The 16,341-nt window shown below is 35.6% G+C and overlaps 2 protein-coding genes across 7 annotated transcripts in view; one reads left to right on the top strand and one right to left on the bottom strand.

The window, feature by feature from the left end:
- Positions 1–720, bottom strand: part of dipk1aa (divergent protein kinase domain 1Aa) — a 32,761-nt gene extending 32,041 nt beyond the window's left edge. The window contains exon 1 of the mRNA XM_019113217.2: positions 301–720. Within this exon, the coding sequence (XP_018968762.2) occupies positions 301–354 (54 nt within the window). The 5' untranslated portion in view covers positions 355–720. The remainder of the gene's footprint in view (positions 1–300) is intronic.
- Positions 721–5,758: 5,038 nt separating this feature from the next.
- Positions 5,759–15,851, top strand: mtf2 (metal response element binding transcription factor 2). 6 transcript variants are annotated; one of them, XM_042719245.1, is made up of 17 exons: positions 5,759–6,097; positions 6,602–6,788; positions 7,653–7,734; positions 8,087–8,161; positions 9,226–9,318; positions 9,418–9,518; positions 10,547–10,695; positions 10,855–10,950; positions 11,042–11,110; positions 11,841–11,964; positions 12,052–12,119; positions 12,219–12,389; positions 12,470–12,569; positions 12,696–12,754; positions 12,874–12,948; positions 13,470–13,519; positions 13,948–15,851. In XM_042719245.1, exons 1-17 carry the CDS (start codon positions 6,093–6,095, stop codon positions 14,364–14,366), a joined length of 1,923 nt encoding a protein of 640 aa, XP_042575179.1. In that variant the 5' UTR covers positions 5,759–6,092; the 3' UTR covers positions 14,367–15,851. The 6 variants fall into 6 exon arrangements, with proteins under 6 accessions (XP_042575179.1, XP_042575178.1, XP_042575182.1 ...); XM_042719244.1 differs by having other exon boundaries at positions 5,762–6,097; positions 12,841–12,948; XM_042719248.1 differs by lacking the exon at positions 13,470–13,519 and having other exon boundaries at positions 5,762–6,097.
- Positions 15,852–16,341: the final 490 nt, after the last annotated feature.

Here is a 16,341-nt window from a genome sequence, read left to right as displayed (position 1 = left end):
CATATGTCTCTGACGTCAAAAACATATTTTGAAACCCATACTATTGTGGTCGCGCGTGCAAAAGCGACATACTGTGATTACGGTTACAAGAACTAACGTTAATAGATTCCAAACAGATTATAGAAGCAGCTGCACCACGTTTTTAACTCGTTAAAAACAAAACATGTAGATTGAAGATAAGAAAAATCATCTCAGTCTTAAAGGTCAACCACACTGCTGCGAAAAATGAATTCTCACCAGGCATTCGCTGGGAGGTAGAAGGTAATTCGTCATAACAATAATGTGCAAAGGGATTTTTACCTGAAAGTGGTAAGTCTTTGACAGCCAGGCCCGTGAAAACAGACCCCTCGCCATTGCAGAAATCGATCATCTCAAAAACTGTGAGCTATCTAGAGCAGAGTCTCCGTATGCCGAATAAGAAAATGAAATAATGTCCAGCGAACTTCAAGTGATTTGGCTCGCGCTACACATGACGTGTACGGTGCTCTCGGCCAGCCAATATCCTCACATATAATTAGACTCCACGAAGGCTACTGTGTGAATTTATATATTAAGAATTCATGTTATTCGAATCGTCTTGGTTGACATCCAGCGGCTAACACTTTCAAGTGCAGCTGTTTTAAAATAGCGAGACAGCAGCCTGTCAAGGGCGCAGGCGTACACAATTTCTGCCGACCTAATGTTGTGCTTTTTCTCTTGAGCGAGCTGTGCGTCATGTTTACTGGCGCCCTCTATTGAACACCATACATATAATGCATTTTTTATCTCTTTTTTTTTTTTTGAGGTATGATTGCTAATACGAACACCTATTCATTAAAATCCTAAATATGCAAGTTGCAGCACATCACTCACTCACTTCACTTTACTTTCACTTCATTTCACATAAACATGCACATTTAATGTCTATTTTGTCTATATATTAGTACTGTACAGACTAAAAGTTATATTCTTAAAAGAAACCTAAACCTTGATTTTATGAAGCCTTTTTTGTAAGCATTTTTTATGCTGTTTAAATTCCATTTTTATCCAGTGGCGAGTGTAAAAAGTTATCTTGAAAGTGTTTTGAACTGATGTGTTTTATTATGCAAGATTAATTCAAGCTTGTATATCAGGGTTATTGATACAGTTAACTCTGAAACCACAAAAATACATGTTTGTTACTTGAAATAAAATACATGTTAAATAAAATATTTAAAAACATACTTTATTTAAGCAAGTTGTCAAGGCAACAATTTTTTACAAGAGTTTATTTGTGTACTAAAATAACCTACATAAAGTCATACAAATTACAAAAACACACAACGAAATTACTAAAAATGTAGGCCTTACTAAAATTACAATAAAAATGTAAAATATAAAATAAAAACTACTTTAAAATATGAATAAAAATTATAATAGTATCTCAATGATACTAGAATGGCACTGAAATAAAGGCTATAATATTTAAAGGAACATACTGATTGTGCATTGTGCCATGAGCCACCTTTGGACAAAGATCTTTAAATAAATCTTTCTCAAGGCTTAATCAATGCTGCATTTGAAAGGGCAAAGTCTAGTTCCATTCAAATGGGCCTTAATATACAGAGGACTAGTGACACTTAAAAATAAAGGAATAAGTAATCAGTATAATAATTCAAACATAAAATTTAGATTAACAAATCACTTAGGCCTATTAGATCAACAAGTTAATACACATCTATAAAACTGTTTACTTAACTGATGTTTTATAATATAGTTAAAATAATTTTTCAAAATGATCAAATAATTTTTACATTGAAAAATAAAGACATATTTAACACACTTTTTTTAATAACTTATTTAAACTAGCCTTCTAAATTATCTGCTTTTAAAAGAACATCAGTGCTGCCCAATGTAAAGACTACTTTGGTAACTTTCATCAAAGGCTAGCATGATGGCTAGTACAATGCACCATTTGTATTCCTGGCATGTGAGGCTCGGCTTTATTGGTGAGGCCAACTTAGAGGTACATAATGATACATCCAGCTTGGCAAAACACATGAGTTCAGTCTAAAGGTCTAAAACAAAATTGCAATATTGTAATACCTTGGAAAGTAAGCAGATTGTCATCTGTTTGCCATACATGTTTTTCAGGAAAAGCTGGTGGCCTTGTGTTATACTGCATGTTATCCATTTGAAAATTTAAAATATTATGTTTTTTCACTTTTTCAACTTTAGTTAGTCTGTAATGTTGCTGTTTGAGCATAAACAAATATCTGCAAAGTTACAAAGCTCAAAGTCTGATTCAAACAACCTAGTATGAGAGCCTGTTCTAGTACACCCCCAAAACAAAGTCAAGACCTTGTAAAAGAGCATAATAGGACCCCTTAAAGACACAGGGCTTTACATTCATGTTATATTGAATGTTGCCTTTTGGCCGATATTACAACAAATGCTAACAAAAACGTTGTTACAATGTTTGTTACAATGAGTTATCCCTGCTGAAAAAACAAAACAAAAAAACAATAGACACCATCACAAAATTTGCAGTGATTTTACTGGTAACAGTGGGAATTGTATTGGTTTAATTGTATTGGTATAATTGTGTTTTAATGGAAACTGTAATGGACCCTGTGGGTCTCTACTGGTAACTGGTCACCTTCCATTGGTGGCTTGTTAAAACCAATAAATTCTAATGGAATGTGTCCCAAAACATATTACAAAAAAACATTTTTTGATGGTTTTAATGGTTAAAAGTTGATGCTTTGTAATGTTATTTGTAGTGGATTTCATTACATCTATTTCTAGTCATTCAAGACTAAACATTATGGCCCTGACAAAGACGTAGATCAAACCAGATGACACTGCTACATTTTGTGTACTGGTACTGGTTACTCCACTGCACACCTCGGATCACTTCCTCCTCACTTTTAACCTCAACATGGTTCCTGACACAACACATACCCCTCCACATGTCATCTTTCGTCGTAACCTACGCTCACTCTCACCCTCCTGGCTATCTGCTATGGTTTCATCTTCGCGTCCTCCCCCTAAACAGTTAGCATCTCTTGATGCTAACAGTGCAGATTCTTTCTGCTCCACTCTTACGTCTTGTTTAGAAACCGTCTGTCCCTGTCTTCCAGGCCAGCCCCTACCACCCCTTCTGCCCCTTGGCTATCTGATGTTCCCCGCAAGCTTCATTCTAAGCTCAGGGCTGGTGAAAGGGTGTGGCGCAAATCAAAAAAATCCTACTGACCTTTATGTATATCAGTCACTCCTCTCTTCCTTCTCTGCTAAAGTCTGTTCTGCTAAAAGGACATGCTATCATAATAAAATTAACAATTCATCTAACTCTCGCATGCTCTTTAAAACATTTTCCTCCCTCCTTTGTCCTCCCCCTCCCTTACCTTCCTCAACTCTAACAGCTAACGATTTTGCCACGTACTTCATTAATAAAATTAAAATCAATCAGTGCACAATTTTCCACACCACAACCTGTCAAGCACATCTTACCAACAAACACGCATTCGTTCACATCCTTCTCTTCACTAACTGAGGCAGAAGTCTCAAAACATCCTACTGCATCTGCTTTATCCTATTCCATCTCATCTCCTTCGAGCCATTTCTCCTTCAGTTGTACTTGCACTCACTCACATCATTAACACATCCATTCACCATAGGTATTTTCCTTCAGCATTTAGACAGGCTTGTATAACCCCACTACTTAAGAAACTCACCATTATCATATCTCTTTTAAAGAACAACAGACCGGTTTCCCTTCTTCCTTCCATTGCAAAAACACTTGAACAAGCTGTGTTCAACAAAGTCTCTGCCTTTCTCACACAGAACAACCTCCTCGACAGCAACCAGTCTGGTTTCAGAACTGGACATTCAACTGAGACTGCCTTGTTCTCAATTGTCTCAATTGCAGATTCCAGATATTCAGTACTTATCTTGCTGGATCTGTCTGCTGCTTTTGGCATGGTTAACCACCAGATCCTCTTGTCAACCCTATTGGCAAAGAGCATCTCAGGAACTGCACTCCAGTGGTTTGAATCTTAACTCTCTGATTAGGTCCTTCAAGGTATCTTGGAGAGGTGAGGTGTCCAAGTCAACTGGGGTGCCTCAGGGCTCTGTTTTTGGACCACTTCTCTTCTCTTTCTACATGCCATCACTAGGCTCTGTCATTCAGAAACATGGCTTTTCATATCACTGCTATGCTGATGACACTCAACTCTACCTCTCATTCCATCCTGATGATCCATCGATAGCTGCTCGCATCTCAGCATGTCTACCAGACATTTCTTGCTGGATGAAGGAACATCACCTTCAACTCAACCTTGCCAAGACAGAACTGCTTGTGGTTCCAGCAAACCCATTGTTTCATCACAATTTCACCATCCAGTTAGGCACATCACCCATAACTCCTTCAAAAACAGCCAGAAACCTTGGAGTTGTGATTGATGATCAATTGACTTTCTCTGCTAAAACTGCCCGGTCCTGCAGAATTGCTTTATTCAACATCAAGAAGATCAGGCCCTTTCAGACCATGTTTCACAACTCCTTGTTCAAGCTTTTGTTCTATCCAGGCTGGACTATTGCAATGCTCTCTTGGCAGGTCTTCCAGCCAGTTCTATCAAACCTTTACAAATAATCCAGAATGCAGCAGCAATATTAATTTTTAATGAGCCAAAAAGAATGCACGTCACACCTGTTTTTCAATTTGCTACCAATAGCTGCTCATGTAAAATTCAACGTTTGCCTAAAAAACCACCACTGGCTCTGCATTCCTTTACCTAAATCCATTAATTCAGATTTATGTGCCCTCTAGAAGCTTGTGTTCTGCAAGTGAACATCCCTTTATTGCGCCACCCCAAAGAGGCACAATATCACTTTCACAGAATTTTAAATTAAATGTTCCATCCTGGTGGAATGACCTGCCCAACTCAATCCGAGCAGCTGAGTCCTTAGCCATCTTTAACAATCGGCTAAAAATACATCTCTTCCATCTGTATTTGACTCTCTAACTCTAGAACTCGCTATTCTAATACTATTCTTATAAAAACTTGCTCCTTTTAGACTTGCACTCTATTAATTTACTAACTGCTTGTTTTCATAAAAAAACTAATAGGTTCTCTATTCTTTTTGTATTCTATCTATTTTCTTTTTATTTATTATTTATTATATAATTAACAAAAGCAAAAAATGCCTTTAATGCTAGCTTGCTCTATTCTTTTTCTATTCTGTTTTCTTTTTATTTATTATATAATAAATAATAAATTCCTTTGTCCTCATTTGTCCTGTTTTGTCACTTTGTATAAAAGTGTCTGCTAAATGCTAAATTAGATTTTTTTTGTGGATCTTTCTATTGTTTTTTTTTTTTCAGCGGGAATATTGGAATAGCTGCAGTTATAGCTAATTAGGCTATATAAGATTTTTAAATATCAAATAGTTCAATCATGAATCATTACTTTGTAAAATATATTTATGAAATATTTTAAGAAATGTAAAATAATGGTTACATTTCACTATATTCACTATAAAAGTACTATTTTAGTACTTTTGGCTTGATGGTCACCCCACTTTACATTTACATCTATTTGATGTAAATTTATTACAATAAAGCTTTTAAATAAAGTTTTTTTTTTTAACTGCATGAAACTAATATTAATATAAAGGTCACATGTGTTTTAAATTATATTTTTAAAAGATGCCTTTTTTATATTCGCGGACATCCTTATTTGTCATTGACCAAAAATAAAACATTCTGATCACCTAAATGTCAATATAAAGTCAAAATAGCGACGCGGAAGTGTAATGAGACAACGAAGCGCAGTTATGTGACGGTGTGAGTGAGGCAAACATCCTCCCACTAACGCTTTTTCAAATTTGTGAGGGAAAGTGAGTCCGTGCGGAGCGCGAGCGCGTCCCACAATGCACTCGCTGCTCAGCGGGAAACCAAAATGGCGAGAGCGAGTAAGCCAAACCTGCCGTTTACCGTGGTGTAAAACACTTAATACGTTAGATTCTTCTCTCAAAATCAGCACCATCTCGATTTACAGCGGAGTGCCTGCGGACGTTTAGGGTGTAGTTCTTTGTATTTGTGAGGCATTGTAACCCGGGAAAGTGGCCGAATGAGGTAAGACAGATCCAGATAGGATTCAGTCTGTTACAATAAAACAAGGGGGTGTGTGGGGGGTTTTCATCGCTCACTTAGAAGCAGGTTAAAATTACTGGGTTCAAGGATACGTTTTCTGATTCCAATGAAACAAACTCTTTAAGCTTTTGAACGGGAGCCTTTTTTTTTTTTTTTTTTTTTTTTTTTTGAAGTCACATTGTTTTGAATGAGAACTCCTGTTAGCTCTCTCCAGCTATGCTGCTAACAAAAGAGGCTTTTTGCTTTCTCTGTCATTCTGTTTGGGCGCTTCACTGACCAGCCAATACAAAGTGCGCTCATTCCTATAAAAGATCCTACTCTGCTTTTTCACGTGAAATACCTCTAAAATCATCTCCAGGGTAGTTTGAGACTAGATTTTCAGCCTTTTTGTTTATTTGAGCATGTTCAGTGTGCTTTTCTTGCGTTAGTGTAAGCAAAAGTGTGGTTCAGTCGTGTTTTTCATGAGGTGTTTTGCTCATTTGACAGAGACTCAGCAAGTACAGATAACCTGGCCGCCCATCAAAAGTCAACTCCAAATCACCAACACAAGTCACCGGTGCCCTTGTCACAATTTCCCCTGAAAGATGGGCTGCTCGCCAGCAAGTTTGAAGAAGGGCAGGACGTCCTGGCCCGATGGTCAGATGGCCTCTTTTATCTGGGAACTATTTCCAAGGTGTGTATGAGATCTTGTACAATCAGACGATAATTATTTCAAAATATAAAACACAAATAAATGGAGATCATGTTTTGTTTTGTGTACTACATCAAAACAATTGGCTGCCTGGGGCAACAGTCATTCATACAGTTTAGTGGTCATTATACAAAAATATATGACAGATGAGAATCATGTACTCTACTGTGTTAAGGAGGGTTACATGGGTTCTAGAAGTAAAAATCCCATTTAATATCTACATATTAGGGAAATAAATTTTAAACAATAATGATAAACTGTTAAATACAGACTTACTGTGAGCTATGTAGTTGTTCATCAATGGTATATGCTTTTATTGAAGACACCAGCTTGCAAATTTTTTTATAATTGTTTAACAGTTTAATTTCAAGAGAAAACTACATTACCCATGATTCTGCAAAATAACCCACCAATAAGAGATTCACCAAACAAAAACTTGCAACGAAAGAGCTCTGTAGCGCCCACCCACTCCCATGAAGCCTGAATGACTTGATCATCAATCACCCTGCTCTTTTAAAGTAAATATTTGTACATATGCATATTTTGCAATAAACATAATAAACATTGTTGCTACATATAAAATAAACATCTTAAATTAATAGTTTTACATCAGTTGTTTTTAATTTGAGTGTCATCAGCAGTGCTTTTTAAGATTGCAGGTACACAGTCTTTTACCTCTCTCTTTTTGTCTAATGTTCAAATACTTTTTTGCAAATCAAGCATTGTAAATGTTGTGATTTACCTTGTAGTGGGCAGACATTAATACACCCTATAATCATACTACAACCAGAAAGAATGCCTTTAACTAGATTAATCAGAACTTCTTTTGATTTATGCTTTCCACAGATAGATAAACATAAGCATCGCTGCTTTGTGATTTTTGAAGATCAGTCTAAATCCTGGGTTCTGTGGAAGGACATTCAGACAGGTAAATACAAACTTTTATATTCTTTCTGATTAAAAAAAATGCAGATGCCCGGTTACTAATCTGTTGTGACTTGATGGCATCTCTGAGGTGGGTTTTTAATGAGATCTTGAACATCCTGACATTGATTCATGTGCACTGTCCACTGGCTGATTGTAATACTGGTTCTCTTTTGCTATAAAATAACATATTTCTACTTTCCTTCTGGTCATTTTAATAGAAGATTAGTCAGTTCTTCTATTATGCTGCTGCTTTCATGCTGTCTGACTTGTGGTTTTGCTGTTTGCCGCCTTTTGGTTTCTCTTCCCTATCTCCTTCATTCAGCCTGAGTTACCTCTTAATTTGTCCCTGACAGTTGACAGACCTCAGAGTCTCCAGGCTTACACAAACCGTAAGTCCCACATCGAGCCAGGAGACAAGAATAGGGAAGGTACCTATGGCATCTGTCGGTGTATCTCTTTGTAACAATTCAACAAAGGCGTTAATTCTTAGGCATAAAATAAATGTTCTCATAGTTTTATCTTCAGTTCTTATTTGTTTCAAGTGGCAGTTGCAGTGAAGTATTTCACGGTGGTGTTCACCATCAGTTTCGACTGGCAACTATGGCATACCATTCCTCCTTTTGTGATCTTTTGTGTGGTTTGAACAATTTCCATTAGTAGTTGTTCAGAAATATTCTGGAACAACAACCCCCTTTAGTCACCTTTAGGCCCTGTCCACCTCTCATAAATGTAGTCACTGGGTCTCATTCACTAAGTATGCATGTGCACAAGTTGCATATGAATGTTTTCAGAAACAAATAATGATTCACCTAAAACCTTTGTACAAAAAATTATTCTAAACCTATAAAAAATATAGAAACAACTAAGACCATGCATGCAAAAAGCACACTGGGTGTCATTATCATCATGTTAAGATAAAATGTATATTTTGTCTTAATTTTTTTTTCATAATAAATGAAAGAATAAGAAAACCTGTGTATAATAGCTCGAGCATCAAGGTTTTTCTAAATAACAAAGCAGATATACATGTATGTATAGCTGCCTAATGAGAGGTCTGTAATGTGAATGTGTATAAAAAATGTTTATTGTGTTTAAACTTGCTTTTTAGGAAAGCACACTTGCAGTTGCTCAAGGATGTTGCTTTTTTTAGAGGGTGCTAGAGTGACCAAAGGTTGTGCGTAAAGCCCTTATATGGAGATGGTTAGGGCACGTTTTATTCAAATGGCTAACCTCTGGCATGCTTATTAACCTCTGTCGCTTATTTGGAATGCTCAAAATTTCCAAAACATTAGAATGAGGTTCTGAACAAATTCATTTGTGTATACATGTCTTGTGAATTAGGTGGAATTTTTGTAATGAAAAGTTCTCCTGTGCATACAAATATGAAATAATCTATGCAATTATTAGTGAATGAGACCCACTGTTCCCAGCTGTAAAGGATAAAATGTACATGTACATCTGCACACTTAATTTTCTTTGCTCCTTCTTTCAGGGGACAGTGGAGGGGAAATGCTCTGCTCTATATGCCAGAATGAAAGCTCCGAGCCCCCCAATGAAATAGTTATCTGTGACAAATGTGGACAAGGTAGACTGTAACTATTCTACTTGTAAATCGGAGTCACTTCACTTAACAATATTAAGGATTGAGTTCCCTATTTCACCCCTGACAATATCTCTTCCATAGGATACCATCAGCTGTGCCACGCTCCCATAATTGACTCCAGTGTCATTGCCTCTGATGACAAATGGCTGTGCAGACAGTGTGTGTTTGCTACAACAACCAAGGTTTGTTGATGATACGTTCACTCCTATTGAAGGAATATATCTAAAGTGCATAAAGCCAGAGGTGTCTCTTTTCATCATGTGAAGAGTAGAGATGCACCGATTGCAATTTACTTGGCCGATTCCGATTTCAAGTGTGACCTACCAATTCTGATTTTCGCCGATTCCAGTTTATTCAAAATATAAAATAATGTTTTGCTGCAACTGCTGGGTAATTAAGAAAAAACAAATGGAAAAAAAAATACAAATTCCCATGCCTCACCAAGACTGTATATTTTGGAAATACAATAAAAATAATACAATTGAGAAGTATCATTACAATTTAAAATAACCGTTTTCTATTTTAAGTTATTCCTGTGATGGCAAAGCTGAATTTTTAGCACCCATTACTCCAGTCTTCAATGTCACATGATTCTTCAGAAGTTTTGATGTTCAAGAAACATTTCTTATTATTATCAGTGTTGAAAACTGTTGCACTCTGCGTAATGTTTTAGTGGATACTTTTTTTCGTCTTTGTTAAATACTTGAGCACGTTGAGCAAACATGAGTTTAAAAATCAAAACGAGGCGCGGGTGTTTTTATATCACTGTATTTCTGAAGGAAGACTATCTTTAATTAGTCCATTAAATTTTTGATGTCATTTTCATTTAATCTTGCTTGTTATATGCCTGATAAAGCAGCGTTTGTGAGCTCAGCGCTGCTTTGTGTAAGTTACAGCAGTTACTGGGGAAACCTCTGTTTCTCCCGCTTTAAAGCACCTCCTGCTGGCAGAGAATGAATTTGCAATTTCAATAAGTCTGATTTATGCAGCAAACATATTTTGCTTGTTATCAAAAATAATCTACTTTAGAGGGACTACTTAGCTGTTGTTATTGATTCTATGTGGAAGTCTACCGGAAGTTAAGTTAGGGCCACAAAAGCGCACATGCGCAGTAACGTTTGTTTATGTTGTTGCCGTTGAAACCGTCTATACATACTACAGGCATGTTTATCTATCATGAATTGTTGTGGTTGTATCTCTGAAATCATAGAGAGGCGGTGCACTGAAGAAAGGGCCAAATGCCAAAGCCCTACAGGAAATGAAGCAGTCTCTGCCATACGCCCTTGAAGATTTAGTGTGGGACCAGGGCCACAAGACCAACATCCAGCAATGTTACTGCTACTGTGGAGGGCCTGGGGAGTAAGTGCAATGCAAAGACACTGTTGCAGAAAACACTGTTGGTTAATATAGTCCTTCTTAGGATAAACCCCACTAAGACCGGGCATGGATCATAAGTTGCAGATGATTATAGGTACAGAATGGCCCCAGTGGAACTGTAATGACTCTTTCCTTCCACAGCTGGTATCTGAAGATGTTGCAGTGTAATAAGTGTAAACAGTGGTTTCATGAAGCCTGCATCCAGTGTTTTCAGAAGCCCATGCTCTTTGGAGACAGGTGAAGTACTGCTCTCCAATCATTTGATTAAAACAAAAGCCAGTGGTTGAAGTTTTGTCATATAATTAACGTTTACCTTCTTTATTCTTAGGTTCTATCTATTTATTTGTTCTGTTTGTAATAGTGGACCAGAGTACCTCAAACGTTTGCCTCTGAGATGGTGAGTTTTCCATTTAGGATTAGCTTGTAATGCTTGTCATTTAATCTAATGTTTAGTTAAAATTTATTTTAAAAACACCAATTGTTTAATAACACCAGGGGTGCACTATAAATATCTGCCAATAATTAATGCGCATCTAGTCATTAAAGCTGGTTCTCTAATCAGCAGTAAATTCCATCAGGTGTGTGATTTCACATAGAGCAGCTGTTACTACACAGAGCCGTTGTTAACTGAAAAGCTGCGCAAATCCAGAGAACCGGCTTTACTGACGAGATGCGCATTAATTATCGGCCCATATTTATCGTGCACCCCTACATAATTATTTTTAGTGTATTATTTATATTGATATCCTTTTTTTTTGTATTATGTTATTTTTAATTTTTTTTTTTATTTTTTTTTTTGTGTTGTTTATTGTTTATTTGGCCTTAAGTGCCTTATTTCTTATTTATAGAATTTAGTAAATAGTATAGAATTTTAATATAAGCTGTTATTTGGATTATTGGCCAAAACACAAAAATTATGAATATTCATTTTACTTACTGTACATTATAATGTTGTGTTGTCCAAATTTAACCGATTTTAATTTAAGACAATATAGTATTTAACATCCGCCACATATCAGTTATCCACCTTAACAGTAACGTAATTATGACTAAAGATATTGGCTTTTTTATTTAAATAGTTTCACAGAGGAACTTTTTGTTCCATCACATGTTGTCTTCATTCACAGGGAAGATGTTGCACACCTGAGCCTCTATAACCTGAGTGTAATTCATAAAAAGAAATACTTTGACTCAGAGCTCGAACTGATGACTTACATCAATGAAAACTGGGACAGGCTTCAGCTTGGAGAGGTATTTGTCTGGCTAGTCATTGTAATTGCATTAGTTGATAAGCAATGTTAATGTCCCTTCATTTCATTTATGGCTTTGTACCTTCAGCTTGCAGATACCCCGAGAGCAGAACGATATGAGTGCATTCTGGAAGCACTTAACAGCAACCTCAACATGTGAGTTTATCTGTATGCCCATCATGGGCATTTTACCTTAATACAGTAAAGCTTGAATGACTTCATCTTCTTTTTTTTTTTTACCCTGGTGGGTTTTAGGTTCATGTCAGGGAAAGAGATAAAAAAGAAGAAACACCTGTTTGGATTACGAATTCGCTTCCCACCAGCCCCCCAGAGTTCTGAGCTCCTGTCAGGCCGAGAACCGGAAAAAGCCTCCCATGAGATCAAAATCAAAGGCAGGAAGGCCACCAAACCCCCTCATTCATCCAGGTTAGTCATTGCTTATTTAATTCCATTGGCTTCACTGTCGTGAATATATCTTATGCTGTACTATTTTGTAATTGTTTTAGCACTGTCACTAATGGAGTGAAGAAAGGAAAGCGGAAGCATCACACACACTCCTTAGAGACATTGGCCAAACTGAGAAGATCAAGTGAACTTTTGGCACAGGTAAAGAAGTGAGATTCATTTTTACATTATTTGCTGGTTTTGTTTCATGGTTTTGTTTATCCTCTACAAACATAGTTTAATTAATGTGGACATTAACATTTAGTTTTTTACTTTTTTTTAATGCAGAATGATGGTAAGTTTCCAACTGTAGACAACAACTCACTGGACCTGATGGCTTCAAAAAGGTGAGACAGAAATTAACACAAAATTTTTTTCTAGAAATTATGTTGAATTACAAAAATCCCACCCTTTTCCCATTATATTGTTTTAGTGCTAAAAGTGAAAAATCTTTGCCTTCATCAAGTACCTCAGATGTTGATTCTGTTGGTGCCACTAGCAACAGTGAAACTACCTCAACCACCCTCTCAAGGCAGTCCAGGTGATGTATTTTTCATTTCATTTTCATGACAATTTTTCATCCTCAGTATGTGATTATACCATTTAGAAGTTTAAAAAGGGCCAGAAAGATGTTAATGCTTTTATTCATCATGGACACATTAAATTGATCAAAACTGACAGTAAAGACTTTCATGTTACAAATATTTCCATTTGAAATTAGTGCTGTTATTCTGAACTTAATATTCATCAAAGAAAAAAGACAAAAAAAATCACAATTTATTAAGCAGAAGAACTGTTTTCAGAAACATTAGGGAATTAAACATTCAGAAACATTCTTAAGAATGAAATCAGCATATTATAATGTCTGAGTGATCATGTGAAAAGACAGTAATGTTACATTTTTAAATGTATTCAGATAGGAAATATATTAAAATAGAAAACTTTTAATAAAATTAAAAATAGCAATTAGTGAAGTAGTGAAATGTAAATTTTTAATATTTCATTTACAATATTCCTGTTTTTACTTCTTTTCCCCCCACCAAATGCATTCTTGGTGAACAGAAGAGACTTCTTTCAAAAACAAAATTTTACTGACCTCAAACTTTTAAATGGTAGTGTATATTAATTTATTAATTATTTGTTTTAATTCATACATTTTATACATACTTTATATAATTGATAAATAAATGCTTATTTTAACTTTTAAAAAAGGCTTTATTACAGTAATTTTGTGAGTTTTTATATATATATATATATATATATATATATATATATATATTATATATATATATATATAAATATATACACATACATACATACATACATACATACATACATACATTTTATTTATTTCTAAGTTTTAATTTTAACTATTCTTTTTGTGCACAATAAAACTCTGGTTTCTTTTACAGACAAGGTTCAGATAAACTTAATATTTATGCTGACCTCTATCAGAGATACAGAACTTATACAGCTTAATTTTTCAAAAGCAGATTATAACTTTTATTCTGTATGATATGTGTACCCTGTTCATCTCTAGTTTGGGTAGTCCGAGCGGACCACGTACCGGATGCTTATGGCCCACCGTCTCACAGCCACCGACTAAGAGACGCCGGGGACGTCCACGACGAGCACTGCAGCCCCCAAATCCAGAGATTCCTCCACCCTGCATCCCGGAGCTGCAACCCAGCAACAACGTTCCCGAGCCCAGCCCCCTCCCCTCCTGCCTCTACAGTGGCATGGACATCATGCAGGGCCTGGACCCCAACACCCAGCTCAACCAGCTCAAGAGTTCCATCAGCACTTACTTCGGAGCTGCAGGACGCCTGGCCTGTGGGGAGAAGTACCGTGTGCTCGCTCGCCGTGTCACTAACGACGGCAAAGTACAGTACTTGGTGGAATGGGAGGGTGTCACTGCCTCCTGAGCTTTATATGGGTCTAATGTACTTCATTTCATGACAGTAAATGTGTAACCCATAAAGAGAGAAGAGCAGTGATTGTTCCCAAATGTATGTGGCTGACTCAGGACTATAATAAAGAGATGGGACTTTGTAAAGTTTTGTGTATTTGACCTGTCTCTGTGGAAATTGAAATGGACTGCGTTCACATGGACTGGATTTACACATTGAAGGTGGCTGTAGTTTCAGGTTTATGACATAATCAATTTACTACTATGTGAAAATAACCCATGTCCTTGCTTTTTGTCTCTGATGTGGAGGTGCCTTAAGGGGTTGCGAAACAGATATTATATATGCTGCTGGATACAGAGGATTTTTTTCTGCTTATTCAGTTAAACATTTTCTCATAGCTCGAATTGCCAAGAGGAGAGAGCGCTATTGTCAATAGGGCACTTTTATTTACATTTCAACTGATTGCACATAAGCTCTCATCCTGTACATCTAGTATTGTCATCTCAGTTTAAACAGCCTAGTTTGTGAATTTGATTATAAAATGAGATTATGATGTTAAAAAACAATGGGAAATGGTTCATTGTTCTCCTGCCACAAAATAAAATTCAAATATATGAGTAGCATTAATATTTACATAAATTCTTGGTATTTTCTGAGACATTCCACATTCCCATAAGGCTAATCGAAGGCTTTTTTTTTTATAATTTTGTCTCCTGGTTTTTTCTATTTTTATATTATTTTTTTTTAAATGTATGTATCTTAAAAGCATATGACAGCGCTGTAGCGTTAGGAGGTCTTTGTATATCCTCCCCCTAAAAAAAAAATCAAAATCTGCCATGGGAATTTAAGTTATAAAGGTTTTTATTTTTAGGCTAAGCATTGTATTGTTTTTTGTTTTTAATTCTGAATCTGATGTCTAATTTTTATTTTTGTGACTGAGGGATAGTCTTATTTGTATACTTTGTTATACTATGCAACTAATTCAACAGACCTGTGTATTTCTGTTTCTTTCTTTTTTGCAGCTTCAGCTTCACATTACAATCAGAAAACAGCAGCAATATTTTTGTTACAATTGACTCAGGCTTTTTGTGGTGCTATTTATTACTTTCAAACAGTGTACACTAACAAATTGTCAATTCACATGAGCACTCAGGTTAATTTACAACTCGTAGGACATCCAAATGAGATTTTCAGTTCTTAGCTTTGTATTTTCATACATTTCTAAAATTCTAAAGTTGTATGAATTTTTAGGTGGAATTTTTTTTTGACCTGAGAATGCCCTGTTCTCAATAATATTATCTAACCGCTTGCAGAGGGTGGAAGTAGTATTGGTATCAGGCAAGTTTTGGACTTCAACATTAATACCTCCTGATTTTGATACAAAAAAAAAATAATCTTATAAATATTAAACTCTTGTTATGTTATGTGTATGAAGCATTATTCAGTTGGTGTACCAGTGTTAGTAAAGCTTGCTTTGTATTTTCCTGGCTTTGAGCAGGCTCCTTTAGCCAAAGAATAAAGATCTAAAACCCTATCAGTGTAACTAGCCATTTTTGAATGCTAAAATTACAAAAAAAAATATTTAAGAAATGTCTATGTGGGTGTTATTGTGTTTTTGTATTTTTTTTTTTTTTGTGTATTTTGTGTTGGGAGGGTTACTTTGGAAATAGAATAGGTTACAGATTACAAGTTACCCTATTTTAAATGTAATTAGTAGTGTAACTTTTTCAGTTACTTTATTAAAGCAATGTAACGATTACATTTGATTACTTTTCTAAATTTCTAATGAATGTTTTAAATTGTAATTAAAATAATACTCAACACTTGATTACTGTCAGACTTTCAAAATCCTTTGTCATTTTAAGATTATAATAATTTAATTTTAAAGCACAGCCACCACAAAATCAGACTTTCAACTTTGATATCCTGAAGTTAATTACAGATGTAAATAATTTAAAATAATAAAAATAGTTTAATAGCTATCCTGTTTTTGAAATCAAATATTTGCATAGCTTTGACAGGAA

This window comes from Cyprinus carpio, chromosome B2 (assembly GCF_018340385.1).
Source record: "Cyprinus carpio isolate SPL01 chromosome B2, ASM1834038v1, whole genome shotgun sequence".
NCBI lineage: Eukaryota > Metazoa > Chordata > Actinopteri > Cypriniformes > Cyprinidae > Cyprinus > Cyprinus carpio.
This window is presented reverse-complemented; position numbering and strand designations above follow the sequence as displayed.